The sequence below is a fragment of the Onychostoma macrolepis genome, chromosome 06, assembly GCF_012432095.1.
Source record: "Onychostoma macrolepis isolate SWU-2019 chromosome 06, ASM1243209v1, whole genome shotgun sequence".
Lineage (NCBI taxonomy): Eukaryota > Metazoa > Chordata > Actinopteri > Cypriniformes > Cyprinidae > Onychostoma > Onychostoma macrolepis.
In genome coordinates, this window is record NC_081160.1 from 7,623,036 (window position 1) to 7,641,280 (window position 18,245).

At 35.4% G+C, this 18,245-nt stretch overlaps 1 protein-coding gene across 5 annotated transcripts; it reads left to right on the forward strand.

Moving 5' to 3' along the window:
• Window positions 1-241: 241 nt before the first annotated feature.
• Window positions 242-18,185, forward strand: atp7b (ATPase copper transporting beta). Of its 5 annotated transcripts, XM_058779496.1 has the most exons (22): window positions 246-627; window positions 2,108-2,233; window positions 2,444-2,939; window positions 3,618-3,827; window positions 3,946-4,109; window positions 4,952-5,113; window positions 5,235-5,311; window positions 5,431-5,614; window positions 6,360-6,593; window positions 7,278-7,369; window positions 8,616-8,743; window positions 9,180-9,334; window positions 10,315-10,449; window positions 10,555-10,749; window positions 11,900-12,082; window positions 12,297-12,522; window positions 13,524-13,661; window positions 13,957-14,099; window positions 14,429-14,632; window positions 14,729-14,846; window positions 14,955-15,057; window positions 16,032-18,185. In XM_058779496.1, the coding sequence occupies exons 1-22, from the start codon at window positions 448-450 to the stop codon at window positions 16,270-16,272; spliced, it is 3,894 nt and encodes a 1,297-aa protein (XP_058635479.1). In that variant the 5' UTR covers window positions 246-447; the 3' UTR covers window positions 16,273-18,185. The 5 variants fall into 5 exon arrangements, 4 of the variants coding, with proteins under 4 accessions (XP_058635482.1, XP_058635479.1, XP_058635478.1 ...); XM_058779495.1 differs by having other exon boundaries at window positions 2,108-2,939; XM_058779497.1 differs by lacking the exon at window positions 246-627 and having other exon boundaries at window positions 2,194-2,309; window positions 16,032-18,183.
• The last annotated feature ends 60 nt before the right edge of the window (window positions 18,186-18,245 follow it).

Here is an 18,245-nt window from a genome sequence, read left to right on the forward strand (position 1 = left end):
TCAAGTGCTTGTCCTCGTTTGGCCCACTGGGAGGTCCCTAAAGTACATGCTGTTGTTTTTTTTGTTTTTTTCGAAGCCTGACTGAGATTAATTAACACTGGAAACTCAGAGAAGAGTCATATATCCGTGTTCTTTGCTCGGAACTGATTTATAACCTTTATTTGTTTAAGTTTTGCGCTCGGTAACATCATTCAGTTTAATCATTGACAGAAAATGTGACGCTAAAAAGTTTGCCCGGTGGTGATGAGTGCAAAATCCACAGCGGCACATGAGCGATGACACGCGGAGCGCAAAACCTGAGGAGATATAAATGCGCGCGGACCGTCACGCTACGGGACAGTCCTTTCACTCACCGCCAGCGATATGCCACGAACTAGAGATTTTTGGTTTTCGATTGTTGGTTAAGGAAGGGTCATCTAAACTCCAGAGTTGGGTCTAGTGGGCACAATGAGTAAGATCAGTCCTTTCAGTAATCTTGCCAAGTTTATCTCAAAGTCGCCTGATAATGGGCCAGTCAGCGGGGAGCAGCTCTGCATGGAAGACTGCAGACCTCTGTGCCGCTGCGGGTCGGGCTCGTGCGTTTGTCCGTTCTCGCCAAATAATAAAGATGGAACCAAGGAACATAAGGTTAGTTTCATTCATAACAATGTGAACAAGGACACAGGACAAGTTTCGTTAAGAAAGAAATTGTGTTCACAATAAGATATTTTAAAAGTGTAAACATTGTTTTTTAGGCTAATTGTTGTGTTTGTGTTGCTTTTCTACAAATAATAATCTGGAAATTTGGACACTTAAGCAACACATTTCATGAATTTCATTAGATAAAAAATGTCAGAAGTGGTAGGCCTTTTCTCAGAAGTAACTTCTTGTGCTTTTTTTTGCCATTAGTTGATCTAGTTTTGTGGTTGTATGAACAATAGAATGTAATTCATAATAGAAATCGTAACAATACACACTACCGTTCAAAGGTTTGCCATCAGTACATTCTTTCCTTCCTTCTTTCTTTTTTTTCTTTTCTTTTTTTTTAGGCAAAAAAATCATACTTTTAATTACCGACAATGTGATAAAAATGATAAAAAGTGATTGTAAAGACTCATTGTTAGAAAATATTTACATTTTGAATAAATGCTGTTCAAACAATCCTGAAAAAAGTATGACAGGTTCCAAAAAATATTAAGCAGTATAACTGTTTCCAATATTGCTAATAAATCAGCATATTAGAATGATTTCTGAAGGATCATGTGACACTGAAGGCTGGAATAATGTCTGATAAAAATTCAGCTTTGCATCACAGGAATAAATTGTTTTATTAAAATTATATTAAAATAGAAAACCTTTATTTAAAATTGTAATAATATTTCACAATATTCTGTATTTTTGATCAAATAAATGCAGCGACTTCTTTGAAAACATTAAAATTCCTACTGATCTCAAATTTTTGAACAGCAATGTATAAATATATGCCATTTTTTTTCTTTATATGTAATGCCAGGGTTTGAATATTCTTGGTTATATATACATCCATCTCTACCTATTTGAATGAGCATTAACTTACTGACTTTTAAATCTCTATCTTTTAGAAGGTTAAATGTAAAATTCAATGACATTGTAAAAATGACATTTTATGCAAGTAAAAATGAATGACAACAATGATTGCCACTGTAAAACTTTGTGACATTCTAGCCACAGTGAAACTCTTTTGATTAAAGATACGAGATAGTAAGTGGTCTAAACACTAATGTAAAGTTATGTACAAATAAAAATGTCTCTTCAGAGTAATCAAAGTAATCAACACTTAATAGTGCAAAAGTCATAGTAGTAAAATAGCAGGAGTAAATTCCAAGTCTTGTGATTGTTCAGTGGGACAACCTTTACTAATCTGCTCTTTGATGCTGTGTAATGGAAAAATTTTGTGCTAATACTTCTGTGTGTGATTAGCAAATGCTTTGTAGTGCCTCAGATTCAGAGCAAATTTATTGGGTTCCCTTGAGTGCATGTAACAATAAATGTTTAAAATGCATTGGAGGTAGTAGCATATGTTAAGCTACATTATATTTCACAACTGGTATGCTCATCAGTTTATGCTGATTTTTTGCTATTTGTTTAGGAAAATGGAAGTCCACCGGAAGTCCACTCTGAAAAACAGGCTTTTGATAATCTTGCCTATGAACCAGATGGTCACAATGGACTGAAGCGCAATTTGGGCCACCAATTAGCAGTCAAGGAAAGCGAGGTGAAGATCCGGGTGCAGGGAATGACCTGTCAATCATGTGTCCGATCTATTGAAGAGCGGATTGGAAGTCTTGAAGGTGTTGTTGGCGTCCAGGTGTCTCTGAGTGATAAAGAAGCCTCTTTGAAATTTAACCCTGTAATGGTAACACCAGAGGTTTTGAGAAAACATATCGAGGATATGGGGTTTAATGCTTCACTTCTGGCCTTACAGAGTCAACTGCATACTTCGGTGGCTGACTGGTCTGACGTAACGTTAGGCGTAGAAGGGATGCATTGCGGGTCATGTGTGAAGAACATAACAGAAACCTTGTCGGGAATGGTAGGTGTCAACTCCGTATTCGTTTCATTGGAAAAAGGAAGTGTGGACCTTAGATTCGACCCATCGCTGCTTACCCTGGAGACAGTTAAAGGACTCTTAGAGGAGATTCCACCAGGGAATTTTATGGTTTCCATTCCTGGTTGGAATTCTACATTGAATTCCGCCAGTATTCCACCACAGACTGTCACCATCGGAATAGAAGGAATGACATGCAACTCGTGTGTTCAAGCCATAGAGGAAATGGTGTCCCAGAGAGCCGGAGTATGTGCCATAAAGGTTAACTTACAGGAAAAGAAGGGAATTGTAACATTTGACTCCAACTTGACTAGTCCAGAGGAACTGCGGGCGGCAATTGAGGACATGGGATTTGAAGCGTGGCTGGATCAAGGTTGTGAATACATATCAGAATACATACCTCACAAAGTTAAGATCATCTTTCTCGCAGAGACCACATGAAGCTGATACTCTATATATGTACCTGATAAGTGAACACATAAAGCTTACTGTTTACCAAATAGCAACTAGCTATATTGAAGCTTTTTGAAACATTGGCTTATATGTATTTTTATTTTACTAAATGTGTAATGTGTAGAGATGTTCTACTTTAAAACTAGGGCTTTAATCTTTTTCTGACTGTAAAACCAAGTAGATATCACAAAACTGGCAAAATCTTTATCTTGTCGAGACAGGGGCTCCTCCTCTGCCAGCAAAATCTATCCAGAACAATGGTTTCCTTGGTTACCACACAGGTTGCCATTCTAGAATAACATGAAGTGTTCTTGAATGACTCAAAACCCAGACATGGCAACCATTAAAAGGGAAAGTGGGAGAGTTAATCGGATTAAAGAGGCTTTAGGCAGACTGCTCTCTTTCTCTCTTCGAAATGTTGATAAATTCTTAACTGTGATGCTAACTAAACATGAAGCCAAAAATACATATACTGTAGAAATAGTAAAAGTATTATAGCAAGGTATAAGAATAATCATGTATTTAAAATAACTGTACATTCATCAGTTATGTTCAGTATAAGCACTAAATACCTACGCATTTTTTCTCTCATTCAAAGATTCTGGAGTTTATGATGTTTCATCAAGCAGTCAAATGTCAAGTGATCTGAAACAAAGCCACACATCCAAATCTTCAGCTATCGAAATCACCAAAGACAACCCCTGTGACTCAGAGGACAGAGAGAGACGCAAATGTTTCGTTCATGTGACAGGGATGACCTGTGCATCCTGTGTGGCCAACATTGAGAAAAATCTGTTGAAACACAAAGGTAAAATGGCATTCAGGATTAAGTGCTTTTTTAAGTAGCCATCAAGCATTTTTAATCAAGTGTAATATATATGTAAGCAGAGCAGTGGTTTGATTTTTATGTGTTGATGTATGTCTAGGTATTAAATCAGTATTCGTCGCTCTGATGGCGGGTAAGGCAGAGGTGAAGTATGATCCAGGACTTTTGGACCCAGCACAGATCGTCCAGCTCATCTCTCGCTTGGGGTTCGGAGCCTCAGTGATGGAAGAGAATGCAATCCAGGACGGTGTCTTAGATCTTTCTGTGAGTGTCTGGGTGCATGTGTGGGTGTTTCTGTAACTACAAATAAAAAATAATATGTTCCGCTTCTCTTTAGGCATTTTATTTGGGTGATATGTTCTTTTTTTTTTTTTTTTTTTGGTATCTGTGACTGACATTGGTCATTTTTTTGTAATTAATAATTTGTTTAATGTTTTCTCAAAAATGTCTTTAGCACCACATTATTAGTAATTTATTATATGTATAGTATTTATTTTTAAATATATTTTTTTTATTACCTGAAGGAAGAGATTTCCCATAAAATATCTTTTTATACACTTTTTATACACACAATATCTTTTTTTTTTGACATTGTGGTTGCAATGATACTTTGTGTCAGTAATGATGCTGCGATAATGATATAAATTTAGACAATAAATAATATCATCATAACATGTTAACAACATTCATAATAATATAATTAAACAATAATACAAAAATGATACCTAAAGTATGTGGAAGTCTATGGGTTTGTTCTCCCTTTTATATATGACTGATTCTCTTTCCCCAGTACTTGTGTTCAACAATTTGCTATTTTTAAGAAGTAAAAAAAACAAAACAAAAATTCACTGCTTGGATTGAAAACTGCTCGTATTTAGAGGATACATGATCTCTACATAAGGCAATGCATTTTTATATATTGGAATGAAAACCCAAGTAAAAAAGAAAAACGTTACTTTGTTCTCTTTGTCTGCCCTCTTCCCCAGTGGGAAGAGAGATGAAATGGAAATCCTTATGAAGATCTAATGTAGAATTCAACAAAAGAATGGTTTGATGAGCTTGTTTCAGTCTTGTGGATTTCAGTCTTGACACAGATATTTCATCAGGTCACCGGTATGACATGTGCTTCCTGTGTCCATAACATCGAAAGCAAACTTATGAGGACAAAAGGAATATTGGAAGCCTCTGTTGCTTTGGCGACAAACAAAGCTCATGTGAAGTTTGACCCTGATTTGATTGGCTCTAGAGATATTGTCCGAATTATTGAGGTAAAATTATATTTATATGTTTAAAAAGGATGAGGTTTAATTAGGTGTTAATTATAATGCTTTTTCATTGTTATTTTCTTATTCGTTCATTTGATTTGTCTGTTCTTTTTCTGTTCTCTAGGGTTTGGGTTTTGGTGTGTCTTTAATAAAAAATGAAGGATTAAACAACACACTGGACCACCAAGAGGAAATTCGGCAGCAAGTATCTTTTTCAAATTTAACTGTACTCACTTCTGTGTGTGTGTGTGTGTGTGTCAGAAAGCGAGTAAGTTTTTGCATTGCTATAAGTTATAGTGTAAACTTGTCTATACCTACAGATGGAAGCATTCGTTTCTGTTCAGCCTGGTGTTTGGGATCCCAGTGATGGGTCTGATGATCTACATGATGGTGATGGACAGTCAACACAAGGAACATGGTGGTTCCATGCCTGTGGACCAGAACATCCTACCTGGTCTCTCCATCATTAACTTGGCCTTCTTCCTGCTCTGCACACCTGTTCAGGTATTTCCACTGCAGGTTATAGAAGAACGTTGAGTCTCATTCATTAATAATTGCCTATTTTATGTGGACATAGAAGGTTCTCATGCAAAATTTCAACAGAATTCTACAGACTATACAGTGTGCATTATTATGTGTTTTTTCATGTGTTTTATGCAGGTAGTTTATGTTACTCTAAAGTAGGATTTAGTGTAGTATTGCTTATAGTAGTTGTGTAATTTCTAAAAAAAAAAAAATACCGATTAAAAAGAATATAAATATATAAGAATTTAATATGTAATTTATTCCTGTGATGGCAAAGCTGAATTTTTTGAAGTGTTACATGATCCTTCAGAAATCATTCTAATATGCCGATTTGCTGCTCAAGCAACATATATTTTTGGAAACCATGATACTTTTATTCAGGAAGCTTTGATGAATAGGAAGTTCAAAAGAATAGCATTTAATTAAATTGTAATTATAAATGTGCTTTAATATAGCAGTTTGCTAGCGAAAATGATTCCACACAAAGCTTTGGAACAAATTGGTTTAGTAAATGATTTAATGACTCATTAGTTTCATTCCAGAATGAATCTGCAATTGATTAGATATTCAGTGATTTAGATTTAGTGTCCATTACTGGTGCTATTTTATATTAGTAATGTTTTACTGTGTAATAATGATCACTTTAAGGTCATACATAATAGTTTCAATAACCGATAATATAGTATTTCTCTCTTTTTTCTGGTTCTCCTTTATTCTCATTCAGTTTATAGGTGGCCGTTACTTCTACATACAAGCATACCGTTCGCTAAGACATGGTGTAGCCAACATGGATGTGCTCATAGTCTTGGCGACCACCATTGCATACGTGTATTCATTCATAGTGCTGATCGTAGCCATGATTGAAGGAGCCAAACAGAGTCCCCTGACGTTTTTTGACACTCCTCCGATGCTTTTTGTGTTCATCGCTCTAGGACGCTGGCTGGAGCACGTTGCTAAGGTAAAAGAACATCAAAAAACACTCAAATATACAGTACTTATGGCTCAGAGGGCAGTCAAATGATCAGTCTCTCTATTATTAGCTTATCGAGACAGTGACAAAACGATGTTTTTGACAATAGTTAATGCATTATAATAACTTAGAGGAAGCACATCTTGTCAAGTTGAATTTTTTAACATTAGTTTACATAAAAGTAGGAAACATCATGGTGTATCAGTTTAATATGTTAATGGTACAGTAAATATGCATTTTGAAATATTAACAGGTGCAGCTTTTACTTGAAAAAAAGACAGTTAATTTAGATGTTCCCATAAGAATGAAACATTTACATATTTCAATATCCACTTATCTTGATATTTCCCATACAGTCTAATTTATTAGCAAGCTGATAAGGCAATACAGTATATCACAGCATGCATCATTATACCGGAAAATGCTTATTTAATACAGCAGAATATATTCTGTATGCCATTAAGGTGGGTGTTTATTTGAAAATAGATTATACCATTACTGTACTGTACAACAAACCGGCAACAAACAATTAATTTAATTAAAGATGCAGCAGTCTCAGTGAACAAAAAACAGGTGGTCATAAGCCCGGACTGTGTCTGTGGGCTTGCCATTTGAGCATGTCTTGCCTGGATGAGAAAAACCTGATTTTTTGCTTTTATTTTGTCCTTGCAGAGTAAAACATCTGAGGCTCTGGCTAAACTGATGTCACTTCAGGCCACAGATGCCACTATAGTGTCCCTGGGCAGAGACAACACCATCATCAGGTTCTCTTCACTCTATACAGAAGTCTTTATATGAGCTTTTAGTTAGAAACCAGCCATTTTTCAGGGGTGCTCAATAAGCTCATTAGTGAACTAATAATTAGATGCTTCTTGACATGATGTTCCATTTTTTAATTTCATGATATTTTGATATCAGCCTTCTTATATATATGTATCACATGTAGTCTTATCGAAATGAACACATTAACTCCTGTGATAAGTTTCTCTCTCCAAAACCACATCCTCCAAGGACATGCCAGCAAACCCGAACGCACAAAATAATTGACAGGGAGAGCATTTCTGACAAAAATAAGCACTGTTTCTCCGACTCTTTTTTTTCTGTTTACAGAGGGCTGTCACAGAGACAGCCATGATTTCCCAGGACACTTATTTCAATGACATCTGCCAGGTATTAGGGACATTGTGCAATATTTCAAAAAAAAAAAAAAAAAAATCCCTTAAAAGAGATTCAAAATGTATTTTATTTGTAATATAAACATTTACATTTTTTATAAATAAAATGAACACAAGCAAAAATGATTATTTAAACTATTTTTACACAAAGTTAAGAAATTTTCATATTTATTTGATAAAAATACAGTGAAAACATTAATATTGTGAAATATTACAACCAATTTCAATAACTTCAATAATTATTTAATTACTAAATAATGAAATAATTTTAATGAATTACTACCAATGTTCTTTACTGTCACTTTTGATCAATTTAATGATAATCATTCAAAAAATCTTACTGAATCCAAATATTTTATTGATATTATTAATTGTAATAAATTAGAGAATTTACAGGCAATTTGAGACATATTTACTGCAGTATATTTTGTAAAGCTGCTTTAAAACATCCACAAATAAAACTGACTTCAGAATATGCAATATAATAGAATATATATTTATTAAATTTCCTTCCTTCCTCATGTACAAATAATTGTTAAGAGTGCAAAGAGCAACAAGAACACAGAATAAACTGCATTAGTGAACCAGCTCTGCTGTGAGTGCGAGTAAGACAGTGGTTCAATTGAATAGCTATCAGAACGAATGGATGGTTCTTCAGTTGTTGACCTCTGCTATAGAGTTCGGCTCTCAAAGGAGCAGGATTGAGCACCCTTGGCATAAATGAATTTCATTAGATCTAGTAGAACCTCAGAATTCTGAATGGTGTTGATTGATGTGTGTGCTGTAATGCTCAAGGCTTATAAGACTTAACTGTCAATTTGCTGTCATGTGTCAGAGAAGAGCAGGTTTCTGTGGAGCTGGTGCAGAGAGGCGACATTGTAAAGGTGGCACCAGGGGGAAGGTTCCCTGTTGACGGGAAGGTCACTGAAGGCACGTCTATGGCAGATGAGTCCCTTATCACTGGTAAGACTTTGACTCAGTCAGTGGGGGTTTGTGTGGTTTAGGATGTTAAATCTGTCTACATTTGTAAACAGTGTCATAGTACATACTTTGGGTTTTCCCAGTATTTTACTTTGAAAGGGAGAAGCTGCAAAACATCATGTTGGTTGTCATTTAAAGGCACAGTGTGCATATTAAGCTTGGATAGGAAAGGTGTAAAAATGACATAAATCATCTTTGTTGAAAAGTACATTTTTCATATAGAGTGAGTGTTGTGCCTGCTTCATTTCAAAGTATGATTTTTGGTTTCTGGCTTCACCTCCTCTTTACCTTGTTCTGCTTTTTCCTAGTGATCTATCATGTTCATTAGTTACACTGGCATTATATTGGCCCAGAGGTCCGAAGCTGCCAGATGGATACGAATCTGAAATCCTAACTGAAAGTCTATTTGTCATTCCAGGGGAGCCGATGCCGGTCATTAAGAAACCAGGCAGTTGTGTGATTGCAGGCTCTATTAACGCTCATGGAGCTCTGCTAGTGGAAGCCACACATGTAGGAGCAGAGACCACGCTCAGCCAGATAGTCAAACTAGTGGAAGAGGCCCAGACGTCAAAGGTAACTCATGTGCACAAACATACCTTTTAGAGCAGGGGTTGTGCGGGAACTGCAGGGGGTTCATGAGTTGATGGAAAGCTAACAATTAAATCGAACGTAACATTAAAAAAGGGCTTCTTATCATATAAAAGGCTGAGATTTAATTAAAGAAGTATATAGTCAGTTGGGTGTTTTAGATTGAAGAGCATCTATTGTAGACAAAGATTTTATATGTTAAAATTTTGAGGGTTTGAAAGTGATGAATTTAGTAGATAAATATTTGTATTGTAACGTTTAGAGTTTGCTAAGTGTGAACACCCTTAAAGAAACAGTTCACTTAGAAAAATGAACATTTATGAACATCCAAGATATAGGTGAGTTTGTTTATTTTTCGGAAAACAGATTTGGAGAAATTTTGCGTTACAGCACTTGTTTGCCTGTGGACCCTCTGCAGTGAATGGGTGCCGTCAGAATGAGAGGCCAAACAGCTGATAGAAACATCATAAACCACAAGTAATCCACCCATCCATCTTATAAAGCAGAAAAGCTTCAGTTTGTAATAAACAGTCATGTGGATTACTTGAGGATTATTGTGATGTTTTTCTATCAGCTATTTGAACTCTCATTTTCTCAGCAATTTTTTTTTTTTTAATATGCATGCACATGCATACAAAAGCAAGTTTACTTTCACATTTACTTTTACTTTTCAGTTTCATTTTTTACTATGGTTGATAATCTATTAAAATATTTATTCATAATTCATCTAAACATGCTTTTGTAGTCAATGCACTAAATTCCAAGAATAACAAATAAAAGGCTTTTGTATAATTATTTGTCTCAGAAATTTGTGAGAACAGAAGGGAATAAATCATTTAATTAATAACATCCAGTCACATGTTAAATTCGACAGTACATATTCATGTTTCTCCTCTACTTTCTGATTAAAAGCTAGTATTATGCAGTGCTAGAATTGTGATGTAACTGTCCTCTTCTCTTTGCAGGCACCGATTCAACAGTTAGCTGACAAACTGAGTGGCTATTTCGTTCCGTTCATAGTGGTGATCTCCGTGCTGACAGTGGTCGCATGGCTCATCATTGGCTTTCTGGACTTTGAAGTTGTGGCAAAGTATTTCCCTGTAAGCTACAGTAATTCATGAACTATGTGTAAACGCAACCTTTATTACAGACAGATCTGTGTAAAAAAACAGGAAACATCTTTAAACTAAGTATGATCTTCACAGGGTTACAACCAAAACATCCCCCGAACAGAGGTGATCGTTCGCTTTGCGTTCCAGGCCTCCATCACGGTTCTGTCCATCGCGTGCCCCTGCTCTCTGGGTCTGGCGACCCCCACTGCTGTTATGGTGGGAACAGGGGTGGGCGCTCAGAATGGCATTCTCATAAAGGGAGGAGAACCTCTGGAGATGGCCCACAAGGCAATGCTTAACCATAAGTCCTTCTTTTAAGTCTGTATTTATTAGGCTGACATCCCAGCTGTAGTGGTATCTGTAGAAATGTTTCTGGATATTTATGTACAATGTATCTACTGCATATACACTACTGTTCAAAAGATTGGGGTCAGTAAGTTTTTTTTTTTAAAGAAATTGATTGTATTCAACAGATATGCATTAAATTGATCGCAGTAAACATTTTTACATTGTTACTAACGAACTAACTAGCTAGATAAACAAATAAAGTGCTTTTGAACCTTCTATTCATCAAAAAATCTTTGGAAAAAAAAATTATATCATAGATTCCATAAAGAATTAAGTTTTTCTTTCACATCAGCATTAAAATGATTTCTGAAGGATCATGTGACATTGAAGGCTAGAGAAATTCTGTTGAGAATTCAGCTTTGCCATCACAGAAATAAATTATATTTTAAAATATATTAAAATAGAAAAGAGTAATTTCAATGTCATATTTCAAATATTTCATTGTTTTGGTCATATAAATGCAGCATTGGTGAGCATAAGATACAACTTATTTTCTTCTTTCAAAAAATGTATTTACAAATTTTTGTTTTTCATAGACATTAACATTAAAAATCCTACTGACAACAAAATTTAAAACGGTAGTGTCCAGTGTTATCATCATTACACAGATACAATTTTTTTAATTAGTTTTATTCATATTTTGAATCAGTTTTTATATTTTGTTTTCATTTCAATTTTTAGTAATTATGTTGCATGTTTTTGTCATTTTTATTAGTTTCATATATCTTTTATTCATTTTCATTTCAGTTTTAGTTATTTTAGTACATCATATTTTATTTCAGTGAACGTTTATTTTATTTTAAGTAATGAAAATGTTTTTTATAGTTTTAGTTAACTAACGAATAACCCTGGTGTATAAAAACCAAGCATAGAATCAAAAATACATATTTATAATATAGTTTTTAATAATTAATATATATCTATTATTTTACAAAATTCTATATTCTATTTTACTTCCAATGTGTCTGTATTCATATACAGCGTGATAGGATGCCGTTATGAATATAGCTCAGACAAAAATGTTCAGATTCTTTCAGGATTTACTGGATAGTCTGTTGTAATTTGACTCTCTTCCCTGCTGTTCCTGCAGGTTGGGGCTGTTATGTTTGATAAGACTGGCACCATCACTAATGGTGTGCCGCAGGTGACCAGAGTACTGGTCCTGTGGGACCGAGCAAGGCTTCCTCTTCGGAAGATTCTGGCTGTGGTAGGCACCGCTGAGGCCAGCAGTGAACACCCGCTGGGCATGGCTGTGGCCAAGCATTGCAAAGAGGTTTGGAAAAACCAGCAGACACAACAAACTTTGAAACTTCAGTACAATTTCATATGATGCAGCCTCTGGGCATCATGTGCTATACATACAAAACTTTCTGAAATTCAGGAAAGCCTGTTTCAGTCCAATTCTGATTAAATAAATAAAACTGCTTTTAGGTGTTAAAGGAGGTTTCTAAATGGGTTTGTCTGCTTCTAAATCTGTCTCTCTGTAGGAGTTGGGAACAGAAACTCTAGGCTACTGCCATGACTTCCAGGCTGTTCCTGGCTGTGGAATCAGCTGTAAAGTCTCCAACATTGAGGATCTGCTGCAGAACAGCCCAAAGACACAAAAAACTAACACATACCATGCAAAGCAAACACCACTTCGTGTCACTCTCCAAGGAGCCACCACAGATGAGAGCAACCTGGTGGCAGACACAGACACACATTCAGGGTCAGGTAAGGCAAACGTGTGTTTTTATTGCCTCCTAGTGTGAGTTTTGTGTATTACTCTGTGTATTATCAGAGCTTTTTTCCTTTAAAAGGGCCTATTCTAATCTTTTGAAGCATTTAATTTTTTCCACATATAGTATTATTTTATATTAAATTAATAATTCAATTACTTAATAGTGCTTTGTACACTACCAAGACTGTATTTATTTGATGAACAATACAGTAAAAACAGTTATATTGTTAAATATTATTACAGTTTACAAGAACTGATTTCTATTTTAATATATTTTAAATTGTAATTTATTTCTGTGATTGCAAAGATTAATTTTCAGCAGCTATTACTCCAGTTTTCAGTGTTACACGATCCTACAGAGCAAGAAGAATTAAGAAGCATTGCACAAAACATATTAAGCAGCAAAATGTTTTCACCATTGATAATAACCGTCATTAATAATTGAATACCAGATTAGCATATTAGAATGATCTCTGAAGGATCATGTGACACTAGTGACACTGCTGAAAATTCAGCTTTGCCATCACAGGAATAAATCATATTTTAAAATATATTAAAATAGAAAACAGCTATTTTAAATTCTAATAATATCTTTAAAAATGACAATTTATACTGTATTTTTAAAATGCAGCTTTGGTAATCATACAATACTTTTTTCAAACATTAAAAAAAATCATAATTATTCAAAACATTTGACTGGTAATGTAATATTATTCATTTAGCCATAGTTTATGTATTTTTAAAGCATAAACGTTTTATGTTGTCTATGTTAGAGAACGTCTACTTACCCATTATTTTCATTAATTTTTTATTTTATTTCAAAGGAGCAAGGAAATGGTGTTTTCCATGATATGTCCCCTTTTCTCATTTATTAATTAATTAATTAATTTATTTAAGTTATTGTGGCTCAGATTTACTTGAATGAATTAAACTCTTAATGTATGAAGACAGAGATACAGTACAGATTTATGTATAGGCCTATGTGTTTTTCCAGAGAGACCTTCATACTCTGTTTTGATCGGGAACAGACAGTGGATGATGAGGAACGGTCTGGAGGTCACAGCTGATGTGGATGATGCCATGAGCAGCCATGAGACTAAAGGACAGACGGCCATACTTGTGGCCATCGATGGTATGTTATGTTTTGTCTAAAGGGCAAATAAAAAGGTTTTTTTTAATATATATATCAAAAGAATTTGCCAGTGTTTCTAATTTTAAAAAGGTAGTATCATACAGTTTTCCCTTGACGTCCACATACAGTATAATGTTAGTCTAATGTCATATTTTAGTTTTGTTTTTATTAGTCTATCAATTAGTCTATTAGTTATTATTAACTATGAATTATGTCAAAATTATGTTTTTATTTCAAACGATCAAGATCACTCTTTATCCCCCCAGTTCTCTGTCTTTCTGTCTCTGTTTCTCAGGTGTGCTGTGTGCTATGTTAGCTGTGGCAGACACAGTGAAGGCAGAGTCGGCTCTAGCTGTTCACACCCTGAGCAGTATGGGAATAGAGGTCTTCATGATCACTGGAGACAACAGACGCACAGCCCGGGCCATCGCTACACAGGTGCATGTACATACATATACATAAAATATCACAAGCTGGATTTAAACTTAAGTTGTTCGCACATAAGCAGCAGAGTGCAGAATACATTTAGATATATAACTATCTACTCTATGAGCAGTGATTCATAAACCTTAAAAGTACACTGATGTGACCACACATTTAATATTTTTTGGCACATTTTCACAGACGAAATCCAATTATTTTAACATTTCAGAACTTTCTCTCACGGATATTTTACAAAAGGTTGTTGATTTGCTGCACTGACCAAGAGAAAGATGCATGGTTTGGAAAAGCCACATTTCTTCTGGGCACACTGTTTCTTCATACAGGTTGGCATCAGGAAGGTGTTTGCGGAAGTCTTGCCCTCCCATAAAGTGGCTAAAGTCCAGGAATTGCAGGAACGAGGTCTGAAAGTTGCAATGGTGGGCGATGGGGTCAATGATTCGCCTGCTCTTGCCCATGCTGATCTGGGCATTGCCATAGGAACTGGTACAGATGTAGCCATTGAAGCAGCAGATATTGTCCTTATACGGGTAAGTCAGTTTATTTATCAGGAAACAAAGGTGAGATTCTATAAATAAAAACAATTAAAAAGTCCAGCCCTTCATTATGCATTTTTGTTGATGCAGAATGATTTGCTGGATGTGGTGGCCAGTATTGAGTTGTCTAAAAAGACAGTGCAGAGAATCCGGATGAACTTTGTGTTTGCTCTCATTTACAACTTGCTTGGCATCCCTATTGCAGCAGGTAAACATAACCAACCATAATTGTTACCAGTGTTTTCTGGCATGAGCGAGTACTGTGTGCATTCTGTAATATATGGATGTGGTTTACTGGTTTGAGTCTGATTTTCAGGTGTGTTCATGCCGGTTGGGCTGGTTCTGCAGCCATGGATGGGCTCTGCTGCGATGGCAGCTTCATCTGTCTCAGTTGTGCTCTCCTCTCTACTGCTGCGACTGTGAGTGCACACACACTACACTGTGATGAAGTCTTCACGTTCTACCTGCACACATCACTGAACACTTTATAGCCCTGTTCCAAAGCCAAGCGTATTGCCCATTTAGGCATCATAGGAGTCCTGACACAATGGCTGTCTTAAACAGCAGGCAGGAAATGATACTGCCATATAAGCTGCACTGAATAATATGTTTTGTTAGGTAACCTAAAATGTGCATAATGTAGTAACATCTGAACGTTTTTTGTATCAGTTGTTAGCATAACAGCATGCTAACACCAGCCTATTTTACACCTTATTTTTACCACAAAAGTGAGCACAGATATTTTGAACTTGAATGTTAAATGATTATAATAAAAGACAGTTTTCATCCTTGTCCATCTGCAGCACACATTCCAGTAGTTAAAAGTACAGTAATGCAGCACACAAACACTCAATATGGATTACATGAATTGGTAGCTTAGCAACAAGCTAACACCAGACTTTGTTCCACCTTATTTTAATGTAAAAGTGAGTGTGTGGCCATTTTCAACCTAAGTGTGCTAAACGTCCAGTGTCAGCCACTTAGTTGTTTTAGCTGCACAAGATCAGTCTGTTATGCTGGTTGATTTTGCAAACTGGTATTCATTATCATATTTAAATTTAGCATTGTAGTCATGAATGGACTGGGTTGTAGTGGAAACAGTTTTACCATTTACTTCACTTAATTCTTCTAGTTATTTAAGTAAAAGTGATTAATGAATCAGAAGTTTCGCACATTCACAGGAAATAGGTGCATTGAAAAAATAAGTGGACTGGAAACTGCACTTCACATGACGAACACATTCAAATATTGTAAATCATGACACAAAGATACTGTCTTGGAGGACAGTTGCCCATGTTCCACTCAGTGGGTTTTGAAACAGAGCTCTTCATTTTTCTTATTCACCTTTCCATGATGCTTAGACACTCTGTAAATATCTCCATCTCTCTCTTAGCTACAAAAAGAAGTCAGCAGAAGAGTACGAGTCCACAGCTCAGAATCATAGGCTCAGTCTGAGTCCGTCTCAGGTCAGCACCCATGTAGGGCTGGAAAACCGTCGCTGTAGCCCTCTCTCATTCCGCCGGAGCTTGGACCGACACAGGTGGAGCCACTCAGGCTCCTCCTCCCTGAAATCAAACTCCTCCCACCCCTCCACAACACAACCATACAGCACCTCAGGAAGGAACATTGTGTAAGCAACCACCCATGAGCAGACTTGATGACAGTTGACTGGAAATATTTGATCATGGAACGACGACAGTTTTATAAGTGTTCAATTTTTATATAATTTTACAGCGATAGATTTTATCAAGAATTTTGCATGATGGTGAAAGATTTCCTGACACAGATTGAAGAAGGAGGTTCGTGTTGATTCACTGTGATTTTTGCTAACACCAATTTTACCCTTTAAAAGTTGTCTGCTGTATTTTAATAAGTGTTTAGCAACATCAACATTCTTTGTTTATTGCATTGGAAGATGGCAATGTACATGATAATCATGCATGTAAAACCAGTTTAATTTGGTACTAAAAGCATCATGACTTATTGCTTGTTTTCTTTAAGAGAACCTTAAGAAGAGTCAGTGTCCAATAATTAATGTAGTAAGCCCTTAATTATTGATAGATAATAGAATAGTATTACTGGATCAGGTTATTTGACATTGGTCTCTTGTGGTTTGGAGAATGAATGGATGGATGGATCTCTTTGTACAGTACAAGGTTGATTTGGCATTTCTTGGCCAACAGGTGGCAGTAATGTTAAACAGTTTACAGATGGAAAGGAAATGGCTGGATTGTATGGAATGCCACTGGTTAAAGTTTGATAAGTAGGATTTGTAGATAATAATTGATTTGACTTTGATCCAACAGTAGATTCATAGTGGATTCATACAATTATCTGACAGTTTGCTTCCAGATTACGTTTAAAAATAAAAGACGTGTCAGAATAAATGTAGAGGCACCTTGACAATGACACTTTTATTTTAGAAAAAGTGGATATGTTTATTAAATATACAGTTAGCAGTGTAAAACGAGCCTGTCCATGAGTTTTCAGATACAAAATAAAGTGCATGGTCACAGCATGGCCTTGTCATGTGCTATATGTAATTTGTGTTACATCATTACAATATAGGACCAATGTAATCCCATCCTGTTTCATTCATCCATCAGCAGTACAATCAAATGGCTAAATATACAGTAATGCAGCACACAATCACTCAAGATGGTCATCAAAAATACAAAGTACCTACTATTTGTAAAAGTGAAAAGTTAATATTTATGTTGCAGTGATATTATGGGGTTACAGTATGCTTGGGCGATTTAAATTTAGCCAGATTGCTTGGAGTATTTTGCATAGCTCCTTATGTTAAAGAGGTCATCATGAGCAATTAAATATTCATTATTTTTTAAATAATGTTATTCTTACTATGGAAATGTACTGTAACTTTCAGAACTATTTAATTAAGGATAAAAGAGAGATTGGAAAATAGTCACAAATTAAACTTTGGTGCAAAACCTCTACGGAAAATAAAGTAAATGAAGTAAATATTTACAGAATTGATTATAAAAAAAAAATTATATAATAAAATATACAATTTAAATAATAATGATACAACCCCTTTACAAAAAAAGTGACTACTGCATGCAAAATGAAAGTGTGTACGCCATCTATTTTTGCATCCATTATTTAATTGTAACCTAAAAAAAAGCAAAATAATTTTCCTACCCCCAGTTACAAAACTGAGCTCTACTGCTTTGCAAAGGCTTGAACTACACATAAATATGCATTATTCTAGTTATCATTCATTTTAAGTGATATACAGAATAAATGTAGTTTATGGCAGACATTTGGGATAGTAAATACTGCACTGCTACTTCTCACAATACTGTGTTCATTTGAAAGTTGGTATTATTAATATAAAGCATTTCACAGCGGCCTGGTATATGAATAATGTTTGTAAGTATGTAAGGCCAAAAACACTAGTTTAAAACCAATAACCATCGCAAATACCTTGTGAATCCAATTTGACCCTGCACATATTGCTCTACAGACTGACATCAGTTTCATGAGTGTGGCCTTTGTAAATATACATACTGTACTGCTGTATCAGACCAGGAGGGTCACAAACAGTCCTGTTAATACCAATACATAACCATATTTTCATTATCAC